The following is a 22440-nucleotide window of genomic DNA, read 5'->3' on the forward strand; positions in this document are numbered from 1 at the left end:
CCCCTTGCATTATGCCATGCCACACCGCCAAAATAACCAGCAAAGTGCCCCAGAGCCTTTCTCAAGATCCACCCCGCCAAAAACTTCATTAAGCTTGCTTCGTCTTCTTCCCCGGTCCTTCTCAGCCTTTTTTTTCTTCGTCTTCCACCATCCGCTTCCCCCGCGGAAGACCGCTGCGATCCTCCATCGCAGGCCGGGACCTTTCTTTTATTTGTTTCTTCCAGATTTCGGTCTTGATTGGCGTTAAGCAATCTTCAATATGGGGACCGGTAAGCAGCTGCCCTCAGCCTGTGCTTCCGTCAATCGCTGCTAACCGAGTCACAGGAAAGAAGGAGAAAACCCGCATTGAGCGGCAGGGCAAGGTCACGGGTGACCCCAAGGTTAAGGGCGAGAACTTCTATCGCTCGGCCAAGAAGATCAAGACCCTCAATATGTACAAGGATGGCAAGGCCATTCGGAACAAAGAGGGCAAGATTGTCAAGGCCGCCTCGTATCAGAGCAAGGAGGTCCCAAAAGCTGTCATCGAGCCGAACAGGAGATGGTTCACCAACACTAGAGTCATCTCCCAAGATACGCTCAAGTCGTTTAGGGAGGCAATCGCGGAGAAGGAGAAGGACCCGTACTCGGTCTTGCTCAAGAGTAACAAGCTCCCCATGGGTTTGATTCGGGATGGTCCCAGCCTCCAGGATGGACTCAAGAAGCACCAGGCGAAGATGACGGTCGAGAGCGAGCCGTTCGCGGAGGTCTTTGGGCCTAAAGCACAGAGGAAACGACCAAAGCTCAGCTTCAACACAGTGGACGAGCTTGCCGGCCACAGCGAGCAAAGCCTCGACTCGTATCAAACGCGTCTAGAGGAAATCAAACTGCTCAATGGCACTGCAGGGTCTTCAGCTGGAGACGGCGATGCCCTGGTAGAGGAAGACTTTAGTGTCGCGACGGCTAAGGAGGCCATCTTCAGCAAGGGCCAGTCCAAGCGGATCTGGAATGAGCTTTGTGAGTCTCCGCTCGTTCTGTCGCTAGTTATCGCCACCGCTAACACACCCTCAGACAAGGTGATCGACTCATCAGATGTGATCCTCCATGTAATAGATGCCCGGGATCCGCTTGGGACAAGATGTCGGCACGTTGAGAAGTATCTTGCAGCCGAAGCTCCACACAAGCATCTCGTTTTTGTCCTGAACAAAATTGACCTTGTCCCGTCCAGCACAGCGGTAAGCTCTTCTCTCTGTTCTTGCATTCCACCACCTCATGTTATCAGCGCCTCCCGCCAGGCGACCCCAGGGCTTTCGTCAGGATCCTTCCGCATTGTCATGCTTGATGGGAGATTGTCCGTTACATCCCTGGGAGAGCGATATCCATTTCCAACGTCCCTGGTCTGGTCTTCGGATTGGGGATTGATAGGCTCCGTTTTGGGGTTCTATCGCCGGATACCGGATGTGTTTCAGACGAGTTGAAGGCCGCCACTATCCGTCTTGGATAGCACGTGGCGGTCCTCTTAGTGATGATTCATACATTTCAACACGTCATGTTGTTCTCTCCATCTCATCTTCCTACAGATGCTGACAGATGTAGGCCGCCTGGATCCGAGTGCTTCAGAAGGACCACCCCACCTGCGCGATGAGATCGAGTATCAAGAACCCGTTCGGACGTGGTTCGTTGATCGACCTTCTCAGGCAGTTCAGCATCCTCCACAAAGATCGCAAACAAATCAGTGTCGGCTTGATTGGTTACCCGAATGTCGGCAAGTCGAGTATCATCAACGCCCTCCGCGGCAAGGCGGTCGCTAAGGTTGCACCCATTCCCGGTGAAACCAAGGTCTGGCAATACGTCACACTGATGAAGAGAATCTACCTGATCGACTGTCCAGGTATTGTGCCACCTAACCAGCACGATACTCCGCAGGATCTACTGCTCCGCGGCGTTGTCCGTGTTGAGAACGTTGAGAACCCTGAGCAATACATTCCCGCTGTCCTCAAGAAAGTCAAAACACACCACATGGAGAGGACATATGAGCTCAAGGGTTGGAAAGACCACATAGAGTTCCTCGAGCTCCTGGCCAGGAAATCCGGCAGGCTGCTCAAAGGCGGCGAACCGGATGTTGACGGAGTCGCCAAAATGGTTCTCAACGACTTTATGCGAGGCAAGATCCCGTGGTTTACGCCTGCTCCTGCGATGGAGGAAGGTGACGAGCCTGTCATCGAAGGCAGGCAAGGCCGCCTTGGCGAAATGCCACTAAAACGGAAACGCGAAGAAAATGAAAGTGTCGCGGACACTACGTTGGCTGGCTCAATCGTAGCAGCCGGCGAGGAAGACGAAGAGTCCGAAGAGGAAGAGGACGACGATTTCTCAGGCTTCTCAAGTGACAGCGAGTCCGAGCAAGGAGATGCCCCTGGAGCAACAGCTCAAAAGGACGGTGCGGAAGATATGATACCCCTAGGCGACTCGAGTGATGGAGAGGAGGATAAGGAAGGATCTGAGGATCAGGGCGGCTCGGATGGTGGCAGTGAGGAAGTAAACGGCGAAATCGAGTCTGACGTTGACATCGAAGGAGCTAGTGACGTCCTACCGTCAGAAGACGAGTCAGAACCACCGGCACCGAAGAAGCGGAAGAAGGCCAGGTAGTTGTCCGGCCGACGGCCGAAAATACAACTGCGAGGAACTGCGCACAGCCTCGGAACATCCGTTTCCCGTGCAATGTTGTGCAATCCTGTGCCTGATGCCTCGGTGACACGATCCATCATTTGCTCCCTTAGCCTTGCTCTTCTGGCGCGTTAGGGGCCATCAAGACGTTCTCTACTTCGGCCGTTGCTCCTTGAGCGAATCGAACCCAGTGAAGTCTAACAGACCCGTTGCCGATATAACCCCCCCCCCCCCCAAACACAGACTATGTCATAGTTACACTACTCTATGAACTTGGTCAAGCCGTGGTTATCTCCCCTGCAGTGACCCTTCTTTTCGGGTGGGAGCCGAACGGATGAGACCATTGTCGATATGCGAGGTTCACTGCCGGCCCGTCGTTTCTTCGCCATGGCCACGGCCGAGAGGATGCTGCTTCTGTCCAGATTGTCTCAGGGCCGCAACCGCAGCCCCTCATCGTCATGCTGGCAGGCAGGCATACCTAGGTCGTTCCACGATGCACTGCTGCGTCTATAAAGAGGACGTAAAGTCGTCTCATTTGCCATTCGTCCCCTCAACGTCAGAGAGTAAACCGCGGTCTCCACAATCTCGCAGAAAGCTGCTCACAATGCTCGTCCTCTTCGCTACCATCTGGCTTCTGGCCTGGGTGCCCTTCACTGTACATGCCCAGGACGAGCCTCGGACGTGCGTCTTCCGCCTCATGTCAGCCGATTTCGTCCTCAGCCAGCTAGACGGCGGCCAGGTCCTCGGACTTCAGCCTGCCGATCCCTCCTCCTCCAACGAGGGAACTGGCACTCTTTTCCGCTTGCGCCAGGGTGCTCTGTATGATGGACAGCTGCGAGGATGCTGGTGGGCGGGTATGTCTCCTTTCAACGCTGCCTCTCTTCTCTGCCCGTATCCGAGTCCCAGACAGACAAGTTGACGATGATAATATGTATATTATGAGCGAGCATCAGCCCCCTCCACTGTGCTAGTCTGCGACATCTTGCCCCCCGCGCAGCCAGATCCACTGTTTGAAGTCGACACGACGCAACGGCTGGTGTATAACTCGTCTATCACCTCCTTCTGGGCTTGTCCTGCCAACGCTGGCAGCACCCGCGATGGCCAGCAGCAGCAGCAGTATCAGCAGGCATCGGCCGCGAACTTCTATCTGGAAGTGCCGGAGCATCTTCAAGACAGAGATGCGATCGACCACGCCAGGTCGAGCGGTCCCTGCAAGCGGGTAGCCATCGAGGTGGCGTTTATCGATACGTGGTTCTGCAACCACAATTTTCCCGTCGTGGAGTCCGCTTCGGTGCGGCGGACGGCTATAGTTGCCAGGGAGACTAGTATTGTTCTTTTTGACACGGCTTCGGCTTCTGTTCGGGAAGCTTCTGGGCCGGTAACCGCCGCTGAGACTGGGTTCCTGGAGACGGCTACTGCTCGCAAGATTGAGATTGTCCCCGTGTCATCGGAGAGTGGGACAGCGACGACAACTTTCGCTACAGTGACGTCCACGGTGGGGAACCATACTAGTGTGGTTCCTTATTCCGAGACCGAGACTGTGCTGTGAAGTTGAGAAGCTACGGATGGGTCAGTGACTACCTGGTAGTTGTCTGGTGAAGGGTCTAGACTCTGGATAAGAACCTTGTGTTCGTAAATGAGGAGATAGGGCCATGGGCTAATAGTAGAATTTCGTTGCCATTAATTCTGGAAGCATGTCTGTCATGACTGTACGAATGTCTCAGTTGGGACCAAACAAAGACGAAGACAGAGACTCCTCAGATCTACATGTGGCTTTATGCTGCGTGAATACCACCATCCTCTCATGACAACAAACAGGTCCCATGTTACAAAGAAGAATGTCAATTATAGGGGGCGAACTTTAGCTTGAGGAGGCTATACCATAGGCAGCAGTTGAGTGAGATTGGATCGGTGGATGGGGGCAGGTAATGGGACGTGAAATGTAATGAGGCGGGGATACAAAAGAGGAGAGACAAAAGTTTCACCACCAAGCTCCCCATTGGATTTGTGGCAAGGGAGTTTGGTGGCCACGAAAAACCCCCACCAGGGATTTTACTTCGCTGGTTACGGTAACTAGGAATCGAACCACGCCATCTCAAGGGAGATGGTCTACGACGCCGTGGCGTGTGGGTGCACCGAGGTGACCACTTGGCCACTTTGTGGCGCCGTTGGAAGTCGGTTCAATGATGTTACCCATGTACTACTAGCATTGTGTTCTTCCAGCACTCAGGGAACATTCGTTCCAGTTGACTCCCAAAAGCATGGATGGATAAGTTCCAATGCCATTGTTCAACGCCGCTGTAGTCCCTGCAGGAACAAACTCTTTGTCTATAGACCTTCCTCTCAAAAGAGGTCTGTAGGTATATAAACACATAGAGTGTAGATACGATGCTGCCGTATGGAAACATCCAAGAAGCCTTCCGAGTCAGTCAGGCTTGGGTAGCAGCGTTTTTGTGTCACTTCTCTACTTGCTGCCCTGACAACGCAGAAAATACTCGATTCGTTGCCAATAACAGGGCAGGAAAGCTACAAGTCCCCTCTTCATCTCACAACGCCGCTCGTCACTCACAGCATAGCTGACATGAAGCAGCGGCATCAGGTACTTGTACAGCCTCCCCGGAAGATGGGACGGCGTCTCTCAGTGTCAAGAGCCTGGGTCCGCTTCCCCTGGGGCAGCAAGCAGCAGGGGGACACAGACTCGCTGTTCAGCAGACTGAAGACTCAGGGGTTCTTCAACCTGAAGCTAACGCCGACACAGGAGGAGTTCTGCTCAGATGATGACCATGACTGGAGTCCGCCGGTGTATTTCGACTGTGAGGAGGAGGACGACGACGACGGCGGCGACGAGTTCTTGCTCTACGGGCAGCAGCTGAGAAGCAACCCTCGTGACAGGGTCCATGGCCATTGTAGGTCAAACTCCGTACTCGAGAGCCGTCGGCCGGCGTTGTATTGGGCTTTCTTTAGCTGAGGAAAGGGGGAGATCCATTCATCAACACCCCCTATTCCCTGCATGGAAGGTGTCTGAACGAGGTTGTCCGCCATGTATTCAACCTAAAGGCTTGGTAATGAATGGGCTAAGTAAGATAGAGGTGTAAATGGACGACAATGAATTATCAGATTGTGTTGCCGTCGCGAAATTCAGGAAATGCTGTGGTGGATTGCGTCGACATCAGAGTGCCTTCCCCTCAACACCCGCTTTCTTCCCCTCCAGCTCGACAACCCTCGGAATCTCCTCCTCCAACGACGGCCCTCTCGCCTCCCAACCAAGATACCGCCTCGCCCTTTCCGCAACACCCTTCGAATTCGCCGCCCACATGGCCCCTACCTCGTCAGTGATCTCTCTTTCTCCCAGCGACACCACCTTAGGCAAAGCTTCCTTCAACAGCCCCTGCCTGACCGCCTCCTCGGCGATGTCGACGGCCACCTTTCCGCAGGCGTGCGTCCCACTTGCGCAGAAGTAGTACGCCCGTCCGCCGAAGATCTCCTCCGGGTTGCGCTTCCGCGCCGGGTCGAGCGCGGCGTCTACGAGCCGCACCAACAGCGAGCTCACGTCCGAGACGTGCACGTTGTCCCACTCGTTCCGGCCCTCCCCGATCACGGGCGCGTAGCCGTGTTTGAGGATGAAGCGGGTGAGCAGCGGGAGCGCTATGCTGGATTTGTTGACGGGCCCGCGGCCGGCGCCGTAGATGGTTGGCGGCGCGACGATGGCTGTTTTGATGCCCGGGTTGTCGTTGGCGGAGAGGACGATATTGTCGACGTTGCGGTGAGGGGCTTGGTCCGGGAGGTTGACGAGGCGGTCGATGCCGGTAAGGTCGTTGTAGGCCTGTTCGGGAACCGGGGCTTGGCCGTACCGTGATTGGGCGTGGTCGTACTTTTTGTGTGTCGTGGGTGATTAGGACCATGATGCTTTCAGATGGGAGCTTGTTGTTGGGTGGGTGTGTGGCCTACGTACCCAGGTCAAGATACCAGTGCCGCTGATGTGAATCCAATATGCTGGGTTCTCGGCGGAGCGGCCGGCCGCTTGTAGTCCTCTGAGAATAGCCGTTGCTTGAGCAACATCATCGGCAGAGTCTGCGGTATCTGAGTGCCCGCTCATGTATCAGTTGCGAAGCCCAGTATTCCCCATGATAAGGGACCAACGTACGAAGAACGACATCCGCCTTCTTGGCCTGGTCCTCCAAGACCTCCGTGAATGATACGGACGGGCCAACCTCCCCCGGATAGAGGACCTTCACTTTGTCCACATTGCCGTACTGTCCACGGACACTCTCTGCTCGTTCTTTGGTGCGTACAAGCAAAGTGTAGTCGAAGTCCGGGTGAGCCTCGTACAACGCATGGAAGGCGTCACCACCAATGTACCCTTAATAAGGAGTGAGCATGTTGAGCTGCTTGAGCTGAAGGATACCGTGACATACCAGTCACCCCGGTTCTGTCCGATTTCAATGGTCATTGACTGCAGATCTATGTGAGGCAAGGACTGTAAGCCAACTTACACTACAACGCGTGGAGCCATGTTGATAGTATATCTCGAATAGATTCCCAGCTCTCTTGGCTAGCGCATCTACTCGTTCGCTTGTGCAGCGATACTGTAAGTACTGGCACAGAGTGAGTTGAGTGAGTCCAGTGTCCCTCGATGATGAACTATTCAGGGGATAATAAGCAACAGTGACCGCGATCCTGTGGCATTCAGTCCTCGGGAGCTCCGGATACTCATGCATTGCAACATGCAAGGCACGGCATGATGTCATGCCGTGTTTGGCTGCGAGATGGAGAGGGTTTAGAAATCTGATTCGGCATTTGTCAGCCCGATTCCACGAACCACATTATTACCCTCCATGTCGACTGTCTTCAAGGACGGGGAAGCACCCATATGCAGAGATCATCATAGATACATAGCTTAGGTACTTAAGCGGTCGTTGAATAAACACCAGTATCAGACCGTGAGCTAGGGGGTCCAGACCACAACTTCATGGGACGACAACACCATTCGCTCCCAACTGCGGGAGATCCTACCGATGGCGGGGTCGGTTGGGCCAGCCGCCAATCCATGTCCAGTTCAGCAATGCAGTATCCCCTCCTGAAGGCTGAAACCTACTTACTAATTAAATAGCTACACCAGTGTACTGTAGGGGGCCGTCGAACTCGCTCGGTCACAAGTTGTTGGTTACCTCACTGGAACTACTTACTCAATCCGCAGGCCGGATATGAGAGGATTCGGGGTTCTGGTGCGAACAGAAACTGGGTGTTAGCAGTCGCTCAAGCAACTCATCTTCCTGCCTTGCTGTCTGGTTGGTGTCGGTGTCAACAGGCGGAAGGCGTACATAGGGACACCTTATTGTAACGCGATGTGTCCATGGCATCTTGGCAAAGTTAGCATGGTGCAAGTGCGAATCGATTTGTCAGTTGGTGTGGCCATTCTCCGCAACAATAGAGACCATGTGATGTGGCTGTGACTCAAGACAAGAATCCACTGAGACGAGGCGAGCACGGCGAGCAAATCGGAACAATAAGGTGCAGAGGAGCTCAGTTCTGTCGATGTAACGATGTTGGGGACGGAGACTTTGAAGTCAATCTAACTTTGAACCTTACACTACGTGAGTTTGCCGTGTTGAATGTGACGATTCCTGAGCACAGACCACCAGTACGTACCTCTTGCCAAGGCTCGCGCGATCCGTGCTAGCGCGGGCAAAAGCGGCCAACAAGGACTTCCGACCAAGCGAAGTTTGGCGAGGCTGCAACCTCGTGACTGGTGACCTTGACAACATCGACATCTCGATTGTGCATGCGGCAAGCACCACGCCGGTCCGCGCTGCGAACCTTACAGACCGAACTCTGAACTGCTTACCTGTGCTGCTCCGCCTGGAGGCGGCATTAAGCAGACATGCTGCCCTCATCTGTCCGACGAGTCGTCGCTGCGGCGCCTCAGTCGCCTGCGGCTCCCTCCTTCGCCTCTTCTGTCTCGCGAGTCGCCGTCGCCTACAGTCTTCCGTACAGGCAGAACGGCCTTCATCAGCGCCGCTATTCCTCGTCGAAACCATCCAGCCCCGATGACGGCTCCAAAGATTTTACCGCTCGAGCTTCCGTTCCTACGTCAAGAGGGTCAAAGGCAGAGAAAGCAAAGGGCCAGGCAAAAAAGGTTACGCCACAGCCGCCCAGTGTTCCCAGTACCAGGCATATTGGGGATGAAGGTTCGTTTTCCAAGAATTCGCCATACTCCAGGCCACCGCGCTCGCAGCACTGACATGTGCCCAGGCCTCGCGCTCTCGACCTTCTTTGCTCTTCATCGGCCGATCTCAGTGACACAGCTGTTGCCCCGTACAGTGTCCGAGGATGTCTTCGCCAAGATCTTCACTCCACGAACGCGGAACAATAGAGTAGCCGAAGTTCTCTCGACGCTCTCGCAAACGGTGCAGGATCTAGAGGAGCCGCTCTCGAGAGGGAACCTTGTCAACGGAGATAAGCAGCAATCGCACGACGTGCAAGATGCCGAAGACGGGATCAAAATGCTCAGCCTAAAGCACGCCGATGGTTCCGAGACGGACGTCCACCTGCGGCTTAACTCCATGTCGGGCCACTTCCTTCCATACACCCCGCCGCCTGCACCTAAACCCGTCACCGAGGCGGCGCCGGCCGAAGCCGAGTCTGCCAACCGCGCCATCGTTGAGGAATTGGCCGAGCAGGAGCCGCAGACACGCGTGTACAAGGCCATGGTGACAATCGAGGAGACGGTCGAGGCCAATGGCCAGTACAAGGTGGTCGCGCACAGCCCCGAGCTGGTCGAGGAGGACACGCCGCCACGGTCGTTCCTGGAGCGCATGGCGTGGCGCCAGCTGCGGTACGACGAGGCGCGCCGGCAGCAAGGCCGCACCATGCAGGCCATCAGCGTCGTCCGACGACGCAAGCTGCGCATGAAGAAGAAGAAGTACAAGAAGCTGATGAAGAAGACGCGGAATCTGCGTCGGAAGCTGGATCGCTTGTAAAGAGGAGTGTTGCTGGTAATATCTCCGTGTGTAAATATCCCCACTACCGAATTTCCTCTACTTCTCATCTTTGTTTAGAGACCACCATGGTCCCATGGTACACGGGCTACATCATGCATCTACAAATCGGCTTTCATTGGTGTCAGGTTCTCGTGGCATTTTGATTTCATGTCCGCATCACTACACATAGAGAGGAGGAGACTGTGGAGAGCAAGTACTATCCCTAGTCTCACGCAATGGCATGGCCAGCTAAGGTACTTACCTGGCATATCGCGAAGCGTGAGGTCGCCGCGCAACCCGCATAAACCTTGGTCACCTCGACCAGAGTCCCCTTATAAAGCACAATTGGATACGCCCCGGCGTCCCTTCGCAGACTCTGGTTGACTTGGCACCACAACAACTTACATAGGCATGTACCTTCTCGTCGTCCACCCTCTCCAGTCCTCCCTCGATCTCCACAAGCCATCTGTGAGCCAGTACGGAAGGGACCGCTCCGTTGGGGATTTCCGTGGTTGCGAACATGCTGCCGTAGATATAAGATGAAAACCCTCGAGATCCTGAGACAGGGAGCTAGTGGGATTGGTCACACCAAGAACTTAGCATCGAAGAATCGAAGGGAGTGCTCTTCGTGATAGAATGGTAGAAGGCAACGAGTTCAACCCCTCAGCTTGGAGCCGATCCAGCAGATCTCCCAGCTCAAGGAATCTGGGAGCCGTGTGGCTCGCCACGCTTCGCATGGTTTAAGCGGTATATCCAACGAGCTGATGACCCGACATATATATGCCAGGACCCCATCACTGCTCTGTCGTGATGTAGGCCAGCACTACTTCACTTCTTCTCCAATGTAAAGTACACCTTTACCTCCACCTCATTCGCCCACCCGCTCTTGAGCCCCATTTCCTTCCACGCCGTCTCGATGTCGACATCCAGGACGTGATTATCATGCTTGTTCGCAGCCACTGTGTGAGGCGGGATCGGTTGTCCCTGTATGGTCACCATGAAATCATCCTGTATCGACAGCTCGGGCAGCGTCGAGATATAGATGCCTGCCGGACATGTCAGTATTATGCAAACAAGTATGGATCTGCCGCCTACCTAGTACGCCCAGGGCCTTCAGTGTCGCATCGATCAACATCCTCCCATTCTCCCGCACCTCGTACACGGTCCTCAACACAGCTGCGCAGCCTGTCATCTTGCCTACCAGCCCCAGATTCGCGAGCAGCAAGTCCCCCGTTGTCCGGGAGTTCACAGTGTGCAACGGGTACGCACAGAGAACATCGGCCCCTCTCGCTTCAAGCGAAACCGTCAGCAGCGGCGTCGGACCTCCCACCTCAAGCGGCGACGTGACCGTCCCACTCCCATGCGCCCGCACTACATACCTCCCCGAAGCGACAACCCCCGGAAACCGGGTCAGGGGGATGATATCTGTCAACGGCCTCGCCGAGACATTGAACACAGCCATGATCGACGTACCCTCCGCCGCCCGGCCATGATACGCGCCAACCTTCAGCAGCGCCGGGTCTCGATAGCCGTTGTACGCATCCAGCGTCCTGCCCAGCACGCCAGGCCGCAACACCACCGTCTTCCCCCGCGGCGTCACGCCCGTCATCTGGTCGATCAGGCCGACGTCGTGCTTCCCCGGGACGTCGGTGATACACACGGGCCCGCCACTGACACAGCGCGCAACGGCGTGGAACGCGGCGTAGTCATGCACGGTCTGGAACATGTCCCAGTCCGGGAGGACGTTCAGATGCTGGGTCAGCAAGGCGACGTGCGCGTTCGCCCAGATGTGCCAGGGCTGGGCGTCGGGCTCGCCCGGGAAGTAGTCGTCCGAGTTGCGCAGGACGAAGGGCGGGCGGCCGCCGCGCGGGAGCTGCGAGTGGAACAGAACGGGCGGGGCCAGGGACATGCACGAGATGACGCGGCCCTGGAAGTGGCGCAGGGAGGCGAGCGTCCAGGCGTCGAGGTAGGCGGGGATGAGGGAACGGCGGGCCGAGGGGGAGACGAAGGTGTCAACCAGGTACTGGCCATCGGTCTTCACGCCGTCGATGCCGCTGGCGGAGAGGAAGCGGTAGAAGTCGGAGTAGAAGGCCTGCACGTCTTCACGGGCCACGACGGTCATCTTGCCGTGGATGGGGAGCCAACCTTTATCGTCTTCGCGGAGCAGCTGGACGGTTCTGTATCGCTGGGCCAGGGGCCCGTCAGGGGCGAGGCCAGCCCAGTAGCCCAGGAGGGCGTGCCACACAGCGATGTGTTGGATGTTTTTGTGCTTTGCGCGGATGTCGGATACGAGGGCTCTGAGACCCCGGGGGAAGGTTTTCGGCTCCGCCTCGAAATCGTTCCAACCGTGTTGCCATTGGTTCTCCCCGCGGTAGTCGATGTCTTGCCAGTTGTCGTCTATGATCAAGCTGGAGATGTTGATCTTATTCTCAGCCAGGGTGTCCAGTGCCTTCAGCACTTTTCCCTCTGTCAGATTCTGGCCCAGGGAGTTCCATGTACCTGGTAAGGATGGTCAGAGCGAAGCACGCAGGTCCACGAGGGTGGTGTATTCCCACAGTATCCCAATCCATCGTACCAGCTTTCATACCATTCCGGTCTGATATCGCTCCGCGACGTAGTGTCTGCTCCATCTTGAGCAGTTGCCGCATTTGCTGTCATGACAAGAGTACGTGCGTGATACATAACAGAAGCGATTGTGCTCTCAAAGTTGTCACCAACAGCTACCAGGACGGTTCCTTTTGTGGATTCCAGGTTGTCGCTCCGGATCTGGTTTGCACATCAGTCACGCCAGCTGAGCGGCCAGCCCCAAGGCACAGATATAGCATACGTGAAGCATCAGATGCCCGGAATCTCCACCACGGAGTAGAGTAGTAACATCATTTATACCGCTCATCCCAAGGAAAACCATGTGCTTGCCCCGGGGAGAGAGAAACGAGCAGACCAGCGCATCTTTATCGAGTTTGAAGTCTGACAGGGACCTGCCTTGCCTCGGAGCCAACCACGGCGTCCACTGCCTGACCAGGACGAACCACCTGCCCTTGGTCAGTATCAGGCAAATAGGGGCGAAGAAGGAGACGGAGCAAAGCACCGGTCTCCCACCGTTAGTTAGACCAATCGCCTCTTACCTGAGGAACTCTCCCCATGGGATGCCCAGCGGAACTGTGACAAACGTCGACTCGTCCTCCTTTGCTTTATCCACTCCTGCCTCGACGGACCATAGTCGCGTTCCGGGGGACTGGCTCATGTGGCTCTGCCACTTGAGGTCCCGATTCAGAAACCGGATCAAGTCCGGCAAGTCCTCGGGGTCACCCTCTTGAGTTAGTTTCTGTTCCATCACCACGACACCATCATCCGAGCTCTGCTCATTCCGGACCCATTGCCATTCACTATCGCCCGCCGCCTGCCGAAACTTGACAGTGAACCTCAACGATCCGTGCACGGCTTGGTTGGCCGTAAAGTACAGCCTGACCTTGCCTTCCTTAGCCTCATGTAAGCATATGGGCTGGGTATCCGGCGTATCAGGTAGAAACTCGGCCTCGGTCCATCCCCCCTTATCACCGTTCAGATACCACAGTGCGAGCTGCCACGGTGATGCGGCGGCCGCCTCATTGGGAACTTCGAGGACCGCGCGGAATCGCACACTAGGGTCGTGTAGCTGTGTCACCTGCCCTAGGGGCGGGTATGTTGCAATAAAGGCTGTCATTTGGGAGATTGGGCTGAAGCGTGGCCTGAGGCCCGGAGATGAAAGAGGCTTGATGTGAACCTGGAACAGTACTTCAAGGCACCGGTAGCATCTACAACAACGACAGCAGCACAGCTCAAATCTAACTTCACATGGCTCTGTGGATCGGTTAGATGTTTTAGTGCCCAAGACCCGACGCAGCGCGCGGGGAGCGCAAGCCGCAGGTTACCTAATTGGCCTGCCTGAGCCTGCGTCCCATCATAAGCAGTCGACTTATTATTACTAGTTGCACCGAATGAACGTTGAGACACAACAAGAGAGAACCAAAAACCGGAACTCGCGCACGACTGAGCTTCATGTCGAGAAGGCATCGCTGATGTGTTTGTCGGAATCATCCGTCTTCTTTCGCCAACAGCTTGGAACACCATTGTTGTGTTGAGTGACTTTCGACTCGGCTTCTGAGAACGTGTCGTGACCAATCCCGAAAGCCGTATTTCCAAATGCCAAGAAGAGTTGCCGGGCGGACGGGCAGCCGAGCCACGTGACAAAAGCTCCCGTTCCCGGCGCAGGAGCTTTGGCCCGGGCGTTTCCGAGCTTGCCTTGGATGTGAGGCAAAATTACGCTGCATACTGGAGGTTTTTTCGAAGTGACGAGCCAAACTCGGGCCTCCCCTTCAAACCGCTCACTTTCCGCACTCCTCCCTTTCGCCCATCCACCTCCATGGCGTCCCGGAGACTCGCTCTGAACCTCGCCCAGGGCCTTCGTGGCCGGGCCGGAGGGCTTTCTGTGCCATTCAGGCGAGGTCTCGCGACGCCGCATCACTCGCCTGCGATCAAGACCGAGACGACAACACTCAAGAATGGCCTGACTGTGAGTTTCCCGCCGCCACCAATTGGCCGCGCCAGACCCGTATCTGACCCATATTGCCCTCTCCAGGTCGCGACTCAGTACTCGCCCTATGCTCAGACGTCCACTGTCGGCATGTGGATCGATGCCGGCTCCCGCGCCGAGACCGACGAGACGAACGGCACCGCACACTTCCTCGAGCACCTTGCCTTTAAGGTACGGACCTCTTGCGCCGGCGCGCGCGCCATTACTGGCAATGATGTGGCTAGTTAGTGCCTGGCTGACCATGCTTGCTGCTTTAACAGGGTACTTCGAAGAGGACACAGCACCAATTGGAGCTCGAGATCGAGAACATGGGCGCCCACCTCAACGCCTACACATCAGTTCGTCTCGCGCCTACAGGGTACTGCCTGGCGAATGGGTATCGCTAACCGCGGGTGCAGCGCGAGAACACCGTTTACTTCGCCAAGGCCCTCAACGAGGACGTCCCCAAGTGCGTGGACATCCTGCAAGACATTCTCCAGAACTCGACGCTCGAGGAGTCGGCCATCGAGCGGGAACGCGACGTCATTCTGCGCGAATCTGAGGAGGTGGAGAAGCAGCTCGAGGAGGTCGTCTTCGACCATCTGCATGCCACCGCCTACCAGAACCAGGCCTTGGGCCGCACCATCCTCGGCCCCCGGGAGAACATCCGCGATATCACCCGGACCGAGCTCGTGAACTACATCAAGAACAACTACACGGCTGACCGCATGGTCCTGGTCGGCGCCGGCGGTATCCCCCACGAGCAGCTCGTTGAGATGGCCGACAAGTACTTCGACAAGCTGCCGTCCAAGGCGCCCGAGTCCAGCGCCTACCTCCTCTCCAAGAAGAAGTCCGACTTCATTGGCTCTGACGTCAGGATCCGCGACGACACTATCCCGACCGCCAACATTGCTATTGCTGTGGAGGGTGTCAGCTGGAACGACGACGACTACTTCACCGCGCTGGTCACCCAGGCCATTGTCGGCAACTACGACAAGGCGCTTGGCAATGCGCCCCACCAGGGCAGCAAGCTCAGCGGCCTCGTCCACAAGAACGACCTGGCTACCAGCTTCATGAGCTTCTCCACGAGCTACAGCGACACTGGGTAAGGTCGTACGCTCTCAAAGTCACAAGAAGCCTGGCTAACCAACCACAATAATAGTCTCTGGGGTATCTACATGGTCACAGACCAGCTCACAAGGATCGACGACCTGGTGCACTTTGCCCTGCGCGAGTGGTCGCGTCTATCGAGCAACGTCTCCGAGGCCGAGGTCGAGCGCGCCAAGGCCCAGCTGAAGGCCTCCATCCTCCTGTCCCTGGATGGCACCACCGCCGTCGCCGAGGACATCGGCCGGCAAATCGTCACCACGGGCCGCCGGATGAGCCCCGCCGAGATTGAGCGGGTCATCGACAACATCACCGAGAAGGACGTTATGGATTTCGCCAACAGGAAACTCTGGGACAAGGACATCGCCATCAGCGCCATCGGCAGCATCGAGGGTCTCTATGAATACATGAGAATCAGGGCCGACATGACCAGGAACTACTAGAGAGGGCGACATGGGGATGAAAAGGAACGGGTGAGAGTGAGGAAGGGGAGACGGGCATCCGGGTTCAGTGTATTATAATGCGGTATTGCATCCGAGCCCACCATATGACTGTACTGTAGGGGGCGGTCGCCGGCGGGTAGACATAGATCAATCGATCCTGCTTCTTTTGTGTGTAGCCTGGCATAGAGGTGGGAGGTCCCAAGTTGTACCGCAATTTTGTGGTTCGGTCTGTGATTTGTGCTTCTATAGCTGGCATGATGCGCGGGTAGCTGGCATGATCTTGGGCATAGATAGGACAAGGCAAAGCAGTCTCGGCCAACCCGAGGTCGATTGGGGTCGTGGGCAGGGGTAGGTTTCACAGCATAAGGTCGACATCACTACTGAAAGAGTAGCATTTAGCTCGCTAGGGGTGTCTTTCCAGGGGAACCACCGAGGTACGTCCATGTAGATGCATCCGGACGGTTCTGCTTACTTTGTTCGGGTAGTCCACTAAGCATCTATTTGGACGCGATCAACGTCGGCAAGGACGCAAGAAGTCCTGGGATCAGATTACTAGTGGTGCTGCTCGGTGATGCTTTCAGCGAGTATTTCGATGTTGTGTCACCATCAAAGGCGGACGTTCAAGCGTCCGGCACACAACCTGCTACTCTACTCCCGCAATGTCCCGGTAAGTTCCTGGAAGACTAAGGTAGTCTGACGTTCCTCAGTCCAACAGGTCTTGGTCTTTGCCGGTTTGCCGAGGCAAAACAGTGGACGACGGCAAGGTCCCGAGACCTGAGCAAGGAAGACGTGCTGGCACTGTAACCACTGGGCTGAACTCGAGGTGGACAGAAACCCACAGCTCTAGTTCGAGTATTGTTCGAGCGGCGGAACGGGAGAGAGGCTTCGGATTGTTCGGTTGCTCTTTTAGTTTCAGACGAGAACTGTGCCCCGGGTCTTAACGGCGCTTCCTGGGACCTGCTTAAGTTTCTTATGTCTTGGGAGTCCCGTTTGGGGCTTCCAGGGCCAGACACTCGCCATGCCGACAACTAGGGAATCTTTCGATACTCCCTCCCCTTGGTAGGTTTGGTGACCCGAAGCAAACAGAGTTTCTTAACCTAACACTAGTCTGAGTGACAGGCCTTAGTCTACGCTTAAGATGGCATATGTGTCACTGATGTCTCGCTCACCGCTCCGAGAACCATGGCGTGGGACTGCTGCTGTCAAATCCTTGAGGCTGAGTTAGTGTCACGAGACAAGGTGAAACTGCTCTGCAGCGAGTGTGACATTGCTTCTTCTATGGCATTCAGCAGTACGGTCCTGTCTCAACTAGAAGTCAGGATTGCCGGCGGCCGTAATCATCCGTGAGCACAGCTTGGCCGTTGGCGATCGAGGCGGGTGATGTCATGTCAGACACTTGACGCCTTTGTGAAGCGAAGCACCAGACATCTCGTCAAGATTTTTGATTCCCCGGAACCGATTGGAGACAAATGGGAAGAGCTGTGTTTCAGTGTAGTCGGCGACGACTAACACAGACGGGACTCCCCGAGCATCGAATCGTGTGGAACCGGCCAGGTATTGTACCTACCTTACGCAGGGACGTTGCATTCGATCTGTATTGTACAACGGATAACTATCTGCCAAGGCCTGACGCAATCTGTGATCGATTCGCAATTCCCCAAGCGGATAGGGTAATCAACTAATCGGCGGCGAGCGAAGTGGTCCGGAAGGAGGTCATGAGGACAGAAAGCTGCCAAGACCACGGCACTTCCTTCAAGTTTCTCGATGTCACGGTGACACAAACCTGCAAGCGGGAGTAAGCGGCGGAGAAGGTGATCGGACGTGGTGGTGTGATAGTCACAATCTGGGTTGCCGTCTTTTCGCGAACTGGATCTTCCATGAAGATGGGGGCCTCGAAATCCCCCACTGCCACCGGAAGGCCGTATTCCCGGCGCTGTTCGCGGTGGGACTACGTGCACTGTCCGCACCAGCTGCGGAAGACTCGGCTTGTTCGGCCTTCCGGTCTTCGTGGGTTGCGTGTCGTGTGTGGTTATCACCTGACTCTTTGCCGCTCTCGTTACCTCCACGACCTCTCAGCATCTTAATGTACCCGCCCGAGCGAAATCCGGGGTTGACCGGATCGAGTGGAGAAACTTCGGCTGCGGCGGCGTGGAGCTAAGGATCCGGGATTCCCGGGGTTCCGGGTGCTGATTGTTCTCGCGAGGCCCGCCCGCGACCACACTGTCCCATCTTTGTGAATTGAGTTGTTTGCGCTCATAGTATCAAATACTAAACACGATGCGTTCTCAGCTTTCAAAGTCACGCTCGTTCAGTCAAGTGATGACTACTAGTAATCTTATGCTTATCCTACTGGCCGGATAAGGTGTAAGCCTGATTTTAGGAGGCTGGGATCCATACCTATCATTGCGAGGAATCACCACGTCGGGCAGCAGGACGCCTTGGAGGATTGCCGTGGAATCGCGATCCGGAAATGCTGATATTGTATGTACCACTGGATCCCTTTATTGTATGTACTTGTATTATTTACTATCGTCTATGGCGTCAGGACTCAAGGCGGTGTTCGGGTCAGCGGCCACCAGACCAGACCTAACTTTACTCAAGGAACAATCCAGTCTCACAGCGACGGTATGTTCCGGACACAGCACCGCAACACAACATGCAAGCTTCTCAGGGATGAGGTCGATCAAAGAGAGGCTTTATCTTCTGATGCGGAGGGATGACGACGCACAGACATTGGCCTGCTGTGCGACCCGCTGTATTTTCCCGCACCCTATTGTGGTACGGCAACGAGAATTGCATTACAAGGGAGACTGCAACCACTACGTATCCCGCTGGGCCAGAGCCTCGAGATATTCGGTCCCGTAAGTCGCATGTTCATAAGCCATAGGCATGCTCTCGTGCGATAGAGCCGACTCTTCGAACTTTTTGCGAGCCAACTAACTACGTCGTGTTAAAGTCGGGAGTACCGACTTGGGATTCAACTCGAGAGAGGAGTGGTCTCGTTTCCTGTGATACTGTGCATGTATGTGCTTACGTCTTGTGCTGTACATACGTGGGCACAGTACAATAGCTCTGCAGTGCCGATCAGGCCGCCTTCCTCTACGCCCGTATCAAGGCAACTACGAGGTATGCAGCACAATCTGTCATGTGCCATCCTTGGCTCGCAAGACTGCATGTTTGCATCCTGCAGATGAGCGCCGCATCTCCTCTTGTGCCAGAGAACTGTAGATAGAAGCCTCCCTTGATCGCCCTGCATGATCCAGAGCAATGCCACTCCGTCATCCTAGTGTCACCATCGGGAGGTGAATTCAGGCACAGCACATGGAGCGATTTGGATGCTGCGGGCCCGGGTTCGGACCGGGTATTTCAAATGCTCTCGGCCCTCTTCCGACATACTCTATACTATACTGTATTGTACCTACCCCTAAGTTGGTACATACCTACTGCTGCCTCTAAACTTGACCCATCTTCTCCATGTAGAGATCCCGAATCGCGTCCATGGGCCGCTTTCTGGACGGAGGTACAGATAAGCTTAGTTTTGATGAACACTTTATGTACTGTACGCATACTAGAGGTATGCCAGCATGTCAGGAAACTTACACAGTACGTCAACACGGTCCTTGGGTCTTCTCCCCCCTTCTCGTTTACATTACCGTTTCGGTCAAGGTTTCTAGGGCCTTATCTTCCATGTGGTCCGTTCGACGACGAATGTACACAAGCTGGTAGATCAAAGAAATTACCGTGAGGTGTGGCTTGTCGCATCTCATATGGCACTAGTTACTCCGTACGCAGGGTCGTATTGCTGGGCCGCTGGGGGACGGCATGTAAAACACAACCAGGCGGGTTCGTACTGAGAAGATGAGGCGCAAACATCGCAAGGATGCCTTTCCTCCATATATACCACCATAGAGTTGAAACCATCGCCGGAGGTTTCACCTTGAGTCCCCCTTCGCTAGCGAAAACGATGGAGCTTTGCATATTACTCCGTAGGTAGATTTGGAATTCGGCCACCCTCCAGATTGATGAGGTGAGCAGCATCACGGGCAGTTCCAGGTTGGATGGAATCAAGCATCCTGTGGTAGCATTACCAGATTACTCGCACCCTGATCTGTCATTGGCTGCGTGATTTCGCGCTCTGCATCGATGAACAAGCAGCTTGCTGTGGCGTCCCCGGGCTTGGTCGGGTGTCGCTTGGTACCAGCCAGCTTTCCAAATCCCCAGCTTGGCAATTTTGGGCTTCTTGATCAGGTCCCGCTGGTTCCGGCCCTCCCATCTCATGTCCCACCGCCAGCTTGCCTGATGTTGCTGCGCAAGTCGTCCGTGCATGGAAAGGACCCGCTCCACAGGCCCGCACCAGGCCCTGCTGCTGCATCTCCACACGAATCCATTCAGCACTGCCCGCCTCGCGCCCGCCTCTCTGCTTGTCTGCGTTCCGGTCGCAGACAGCGACACCCATTTCAAGATCCTTTGTCCCCCCATCTTTTTCTCCACTTGACTTTCGGAGTTGCGCTGCATTCACTTGCCCTCCATCGACCCGACCTTGTCAGTTGCATCAATCACTGTTTCCCAGCCTTCCCGAGGGCTCATTGTGAACTGACCATCGCCCGCCGCAATTCAAAGGTCAGGTCTCTAGATTCCTGCATGGTGGCGACTGAGGCATCGTGTTCCTTGGTCGGCGGTCTCAACCGTGCGCCGCGCTATAATCGACGACAATCGCCCATGGACGCCCTGCAGGTATAGCTCTTTCAAAGTGACCTCGAGCCGTGGATTGTCTCTGGCAAGATGGCGTTCATAAATCCGGTCGTGGTGGAAGGGGCACGGTTCGCGATAAGGCAGGCGGCGTCAACGGCTTTGGCGTCGACCGCTGAGGTCATCTCTCAAGCGGCTTCAACTCCGAGCGTCATATCCCCTACTTCTGCGAATCCCCCCCCTACGACTCATGCTAGTCTCACATCTGCTGTTGCGTCGCCGACCGACAGCAGCACTCTGGTCAATGGAGGTGCGAACCCTGGGGGAGGTGGAAATGGAGGAAACAACAACAGCAATGGTGGTGGAGGCAACTCGTCATCTTTACTCTTCTTCGTGGCGCTCGGCTTCGGCGTCGTCTTCACCAACCTATGGTGAGTCCTGGAGGGAATAGGATCGCGAGTAATGGTCCTTCTGACACCTGACAGGATCATCGTCGGCGTGAAGTACTGCTTTAGGTATAATGCGCGCAATCGCCAGATGCGCAGCGAAGATGGCGAGATCAACATGGAGAACGTGCCTCGGCCTCATCGCCGCCGGCGAGAGAAGAAGCTGATGCCGATTGACGAAGTCAACGAGAAGTTCCCGATGCTGAAGTATAAGACGTGGGTTGCGAGCCGTGCACAAGAGGGCCTGCCCACACAAGGTGGTGTGTCGGCTCCCCCAAGCAGGCCGAATAGTATAAGAGATGCCGACGGCGTGGTTCCTGCAATGTCATCAAAGGATGTTATATCGCCGGACGACCAGCCAACAACGAGTGCGACGGCGACCGAACCAACAACCGCGCCTGGAGATCCAGAAAAGGCTCCAGTCCAAACCCCGCAGCATGCCCCCAAGGAAAGCACGTCGAGTACTGTGGGTGGCTTCGAGGGTCACTCTCCACCACCCAACCTCTCCGCCGCCAGGATATCCGCGGATTCAAATCGCGATGCCGATATCACTGTGGCACACAAGCGCTTCAGCGAGGTATCGCACGACGAGGATGATGATGATGAACACATCGACGCTGCCCTTCCGCCTGAGTGTCTGGGAACGTCAGGCGATACTTGCGCCATTTGCATCGATACCCTCGAAGATGACGATGATGTACGCGGCCTTACGTGCGGTCATGCGTTCCACGCCGTCTGTATCGATCCGTGGTTGACGACGAGGAGAGCCTGTTGCCCGCTGTGCAAGGCTGACTACTACACGCCGAAACCTCGTCCTCAGGCCGCCGAGGGTGTTGATGGTACTACCGGTGTCATCCATGTAACGCTGCCTAGCGACCCTCGAGGCAACAATCGCATGAACCTGCCGAGTCGACCTCGACATGCGTGGTTTAGTTTTGGAAGAATGAACCGGGGGGGGCCAATGAACCAGTATACGTCCAGCGGGCGACGCACAGTCGGCGAGTCGCAAACGAGAGATGATGGGCATTCCTCCAGTCTTGCGTACTCGGGATCCCGAACCGGCTCTGGCCCTTCGCCGCAGAGCCCCGGCTCTACCGGCCTGTTGTCAGTTTTCAGAACCGCGCTCCCAGGGCTAAGGCTCGCCAGGGGGCGGAATAACCAAGACCAATCCGGACCGGTAGCCTCTGGCGCCAGTCCAACTGCTACTACTCCATCACAGCTTGAGGCGGGAATCCGGAACCCGCAAAGCTAGTGACGATCCCCGCAGCAATGCGTTCAAGGAGGAACACGAGAACACATAGAGAAGCGCGACTCCATCTCGAAGACGTCGTTTCTCAGGGCCATAGGCAAGACATCACTAACATCACTACTACTCGATCGAAATGGGGATCCTCGATCCTTCGACTCATCCGCAGCGACACCCGCTTAGGCTGACCGCTGCTGAAGAAGCAACTCACTGAAAATCTATCGTCCCCTTCCGCGGCGTCGACGACAGTGGTACCTACCTATACGGGTAGGTAGGCAGGCTGAGTGGGGAATATAACGACTTCCAATGTTGGGGGAATTCACGAGTTTCAGACCTA

General features: G+C 55.7%; 8 protein-coding genes across 8 annotated transcripts; 6 read left to right on the plus strand and 2 right to left on the minus strand.

Annotated features, from left to right (window-relative positions):
* Window positions 1-83: 83 nt before the first annotated feature.
* On the plus strand, window positions 84-2874 carry B0T15DRAFT_516850 (NUC091 domain-containing protein). The gene is made up of 4 exons (XM_062868286.1): window positions 84-269; window positions 325-993; window positions 1048-1211; window positions 1573-2874. The coding sequence occupies exons 1-4, from the start codon at window positions 260-262 to the stop codon at window positions 2620-2622; spliced, it is 1893 nt and encodes a 630-aa protein (XP_062725696.1). The 5' UTR covers window positions 84-259; the 3' UTR covers window positions 2623-2874.
* Window positions 2875-3244: 370 nt separating this feature from the next.
* Window positions 3245-4189, plus strand: B0T15DRAFT_506647 (uncharacterized protein; the record flags this gene model as incomplete). The annotated part of the gene is made up of 2 exons (XM_062867594.1): window positions 3245-3494; window positions 3594-4189. The coding sequence occupies 2 exons, from the start codon at window positions 3245-3247 to the stop codon at window positions 4187-4189; spliced, it is 846 nt and encodes a 281-aa protein (XP_062725697.1).
* Window positions 4190-5809: 1620 nt separating this feature from the next.
* B0T15DRAFT_488619 (uncharacterized protein) lies at window positions 5810-7153 on the minus strand (the record flags this gene model as incomplete). The annotated part of the gene is made up of 5 exons (XM_062866527.1): window positions 5810-6511; window positions 6593-6720; window positions 6785-7000; window positions 7056-7069; window positions 7134-7153. The coding sequence occupies 5 exons, from the start codon at window positions 7151-7153 to the stop codon at window positions 5810-5812; spliced, it is 1080 nt and encodes a 359-aa protein (XP_062725698.1).
* A 1060-nt stretch (window positions 7154-8213) lies between these two features.
* On the plus strand, window positions 8214-9735 carry B0T15DRAFT_18353 (uncharacterized protein). The gene is made up of 2 exons (XM_062862342.1): window positions 8214-8828; window positions 8893-9735. Exons 1-2 carry the CDS (start codon window positions 8522-8524, stop codon window positions 9618-9620), a joined length of 1035 nt encoding a protein of 344 aa, XP_062725699.1. The 5' UTR covers window positions 8214-8521; the 3' UTR covers window positions 9621-9735.
* Window positions 9736-10221: 486 nt separating this feature from the next.
* On the minus strand, window positions 10222-13475 carry B0T15DRAFT_516862 (glycoside hydrolase family 36 protein). The gene is made up of 5 exons (XM_062868287.1): window positions 12746-13475; window positions 12448-12652; window positions 12176-12386; window positions 10716-12119; window positions 10222-10666 (listed from the first exon to the last, which is right to left on the minus strand). The coding sequence occupies exons 1-5, from the start codon at window positions 13321-13323 to the stop codon at window positions 10449-10451; spliced, it is 2616 nt and encodes an 871-aa protein (XP_062725700.1). The 5' UTR covers window positions 13324-13475; the 3' UTR covers window positions 10222-10448.
* A 547-nt stretch (window positions 13476-14022) lies between these two features.
* Window positions 14023-15722, plus strand: B0T15DRAFT_387015 (Metalloenzyme, LuxS/M16 peptidase-like protein; the record flags this gene model as incomplete). The annotated part of the gene is made up of 5 exons (XM_062864358.1): window positions 14023-14172; window positions 14239-14364; window positions 14454-14531; window positions 14592-15277; window positions 15335-15722. The coding sequence occupies 5 exons, from the start codon at window positions 14023-14025 to the stop codon at window positions 15720-15722; spliced, it is 1428 nt and encodes a 475-aa protein (XP_062725701.1).
* A 3139-nt stretch (window positions 15723-18861) lies between these two features.
* B0T15DRAFT_516882 (uncharacterized protein) lies at window positions 18862-19791 on the plus strand. The gene has a single exon (XM_062868288.1). The coding sequence runs from the start codon at window positions 19093-19095 to the stop codon at window positions 19465-19467; it is 375 nt and encodes a 124-aa protein (XP_062725702.1). The 5' UTR covers window positions 18862-19092; the 3' UTR covers window positions 19468-19791.
* A 619-nt stretch (window positions 19792-20410) lies between these two features.
* B0T15DRAFT_17945 (uncharacterized protein) lies at window positions 20411-22259 on the plus strand. Its single transcript, XM_062862286.1, has 2 exons — window positions 20411-20842; window positions 20897-22259. The coding sequence occupies exons 1-2, from the start codon at window positions 20505-20507 to the stop codon at window positions 22107-22109; spliced, it is 1551 nt and encodes a 516-aa protein (XP_062725703.1). The 5' UTR covers window positions 20411-20504; the 3' UTR covers window positions 22110-22259.
* Window positions 22260-22440: the final 181 nt, after the last annotated feature.

Source organism: Chaetomium strumarium, assembly GCF_033439665.1.
Source record: "Chaetomium strumarium strain CBS 333.67 chromosome Unknown B0T15scaffold_1, whole genome shotgun sequence".
In the NCBI taxonomy this organism is placed as follows: Eukaryota; Fungi; Ascomycota; class Sordariomycetes; order Sordariales; family Chaetomiaceae; genus Chaetomium; species Chaetomium strumarium.